This window comes from Colobus angolensis, unplaced genomic scaffold (assembly GCF_000951035.1).
Source record: "Colobus angolensis palliatus isolate OR3802 unplaced genomic scaffold, Cang.pa_1.0 Scaffold533, whole genome shotgun sequence".
Lineage (NCBI taxonomy): Eukaryota > Metazoa > Chordata > Mammalia > Primates > Cercopithecidae > Colobus > Colobus angolensis.
The window spans coordinates 135,441-138,753 of NW_012118855.1; the positions used below are offsets into that span (position 1 = coordinate 135,441).

Sequence of the window (3,313 nt, forward strand, 5' to 3'; positions counted from 1 at the left end):
CCTCTCAAAGCGCTGGAATTACAAGTGTGAGCCACCAGGCCTGGCCAATAATTAACGCTTCACTGTGAACTTCTTTTGGCTTCAGTTTATTAAAATTTAAGTTGAATACCTTCTTAAAAGATTGCCTTTTAACCTATAAATAAGGAAGTCATAATGTTTTTAGGCTTGATTAACCATAAATGTCATTAATAAGAACTAGAGAACCAGTAGCCATAATCAGGCCAGCAGCTTAGTCTATGGTAAGTTCATAATAGAGGCCTTAGACAATCTCTGGACCACAAAGAGTTAAAGCACAAAAGATCTGAATTTTGCCATTTTTTAATTAGTTACCTTGCTTAATAGATTATCACAAACTTAGCAACTTAAAACCATATATTTACTGTATCACAGTTTCTATGTGTCAGCAGTCTGGGCATAGCTTAGTTGGGTTCTCTGCTTAGGTTCTTACAAGGCTACAGTCAAAATATTGGCCAGACCTCGTTTCTCAGAGACTTGGTTGGAGAGGGATCTGCTTCCAGTTTCCCTCAGCTCATTGGCAAAATTCATTTCATTGCGGCTCCAGCAAGATGGATAACTTGTGTTATCACATGCACATTATCATGCATGGCCCATCTCCCTTACCACATTTTATTGATTAGAAACAAATTACAGGCCCTGCCTACCACACTTAGCTGAGTGAGGGGCATTATACAAATATGTGATACCAGATGACATGGATCATGGGGCCACCTTAAAGTGAATCTGCTACAGTTTGTTTCATTGTTTTTGCTCTTTACTATCTCCTTTCTCTCTCGACCTTACCCCCCACCATGTCTCAGGCACAAGTTATAAAAAAGAAGGGAGATAATATGATTTGTGATTAATCTTTGGATATATGATTTCCTTTTTTCTTGTAGTGGGCTTAAAATTGAATTCAGTGGATCCAACAATGAGCATTGATCTTAAATACTTGGGAGTACAGTTACCTTTGGCTCCAGCTACTAGTTTTCCTTTTTGGAACCTTACAGGAACCAACCCTGCCTCTCCTGGTAAGTATGTAACATTGGTAAAGTCATACACTATTTTTCTTGAAGTTTACATAATTTGTAATGTAAGTAAAAAACTACCTTTATTGGTGACATTTAACATTAGTCTAAGATAGGTCTTTTGTCTGTTGTTATAGTTTCGGTATGTGATTTATACACTTACAAATTAAAGTTTTATTAATTAATTAGGTCCATAATATTGGCCTGCTAGAATTTTGGTCATCTGTTTGACTTTTTCTTTTATAGATGCGGGATTTCCCTTTGTTTCTAGGACAGGCAAAACCAATGATTTCACTAAGATCAAGGGATGGAGGGGAAAATTTCATAGTGCTTCTGCATCTAGGAATGAAGGTAATTAGTTTTTAAAAATTTTGTAAATGTTCTGAAACATGTAGCCAAAAACCTTTTGTTAAAAGTAAGTCTTGGTTGTTTTTCTTCATTCCTTCTCGCCATGATTTTTTTTTTTTTTTTTTGTGACTTAGTTTTACTCTTGTTGCCCAGGCTGGAGTGCAATGGTGCGATCTTGGCTCACTGCAACTTCCACCTCCTAGGTTCAAGAGATTCTCCTGCCTCAGCCTCTCAAGCAGCTGGGACTACAGGCATGTGCCACCATGGCTGGCTAATTTTTTGTATTTTTAGTAGATACAGGGCTTTACCATGTTGGCCGGGCTGGTCTGGAACTCCTGACCTCAGGTGATCCATCTGCCTCGGCCTCCCAAAGTGCTGGAATTACAGGCGTGAGCTGCTGCGCCCAGCCTTCATGGTTTAAAATGAACTGAAAATACTTGTCTTGCTATTTTCTGTCTGCTACCCATTTTCCTGTAGTCACAGCCCTGAGGTTCAGTCAGGCTTAAATAATTGCTGCAGCCTTTTAAACAGCATTTCTGTTATTTCTGTTTCTGCAGTTACAAAAAACCTTCTCAAGCATTAGTTTAGAACTGTATACTTCACAGTTGTATAGTGATTTCCTATAGTCTTATACTTCAGACTAAACTTCTAATCCAAGCATTTTGACTGTATCCCTCTTGGTCCCCATTCTTAGTGTTTTTCCTTGTCCACTGCATTCGTCTGCAGTTTAACCAGATAAATATGCCAGTTTTTCAAAATACTTTTTCTCATCTTTGAATCTTTTCACTGTGTTTATAACAATGTAATTCATGTCTCTGTACTTAATTTTTTTGTTTCTTAAAAACTAAATTTTATGGTTGGGCATGGTGGCTCATGCCTGTAATCTCCCAGCACTTTGGGAGGCCGAAGCTAGCGCATTGCCTGAGCTCAGGAATTTGAGACCAGCCTGGGCAACATGGTGAAAACCCCTCTCTACAAAAAATACAGAAACAGCCAGATGTGGTGGCACATTCCTGTAGTCCCAGCTACTCGCGGGGCTGAGGTGGGAGGATCACTTGAGCCCGGGGAGGTTGAGACTGCACTGAGCCGGGATCACACCACTGCACTCCAGCCTGGGTGACAGAACAAGACACTGTCTCAAACAAACAAACAAAAACCCAACTAAATTTTATACCCCTCTTTTTGTGGTCTTCCTTCTTCTCTAATGTTTTGTATCAACACTACAGGCATTCCATTCTCTCTCCCTCGCTTTTTAAGGATGGGGTCTTGATCCATCGCCCAGGTTGGGTGCAGTGGTCCAGTCTCAGCTCACTGAAGCCTTGACCTCCTGGGTTCAGGTGATTCTCCCTGCTCAGCCTCCAGAATAGCTGTGAGCACAGGTGCCACCATGCTCAGCTAATTTTGTATTTTTAGTAGATAACGGTTTTCTCCATGTTGGTCAGGCTGGTCTCGAACTCCTGACCTCAGGTGATCTGCCTGCCTCGGCCTCCCAAAGTGCTGGGATTGCAGGAGTAAGCCACGACACACAGACTCCCTGTTATGTTTTTACTTATCTTTGGTCTCTTTAATCAGGTCAAAGATTGTCAGAGATTGATGATTCTTAGGTTAAATACATTGTTAGCACTTTGTAAAAAGTAGTGCCTCAATACATAATATAATGTGATAATTTTAGGGTAAGACATAATTGTAGAGAATGGATTTTAATTTTTTGTTTGTTTGAGACAGAGTCTTGCTCTATTGCCCAGGCTGGGGTGCAGTGGTGCGATCTCGGCTCACTGCAAACTCCGCCTCCTGGGTTCGCATCATTTTTCTGCCTCAGCCTCCTGAGTAGCTGGGACTACAGGCGCCAGGCACCATGCCCGGCTAATTTTTTTGTATTTTTAGTGAGACGGGTTTCACCGTGTTAGCCAGGATGGTCTCGATCTCCTGACCTCGTGATC

General features: G+C 41.1%; 1 protein-coding gene across 3 annotated transcripts in view; it reads left to right on the forward strand.

Annotated features, from left to right (window-relative positions):
* MGA (MGA, MAX dimerization protein) overlaps positions 1 to 3,313 on the forward strand; it is a 120,043-nt gene that overhangs the window by 52,760 nt on the left and 63,970 nt on the right. For all 3 annotated transcript variants that reach the window (XM_011961043.1, XM_011961045.1, XM_011961046.1), the window contains exons 6-7: positions 897 to 1,028; positions 1,272 to 1,376. In XM_011961043.1, the coding sequence (XP_011816433.1) occupies positions 897 to 1,028; positions 1,272 to 1,376 (237 nt within the window). The remainder of the gene's footprint in view (positions 1 to 896; positions 1,029 to 1,271; positions 1,377 to 3,313) is intronic.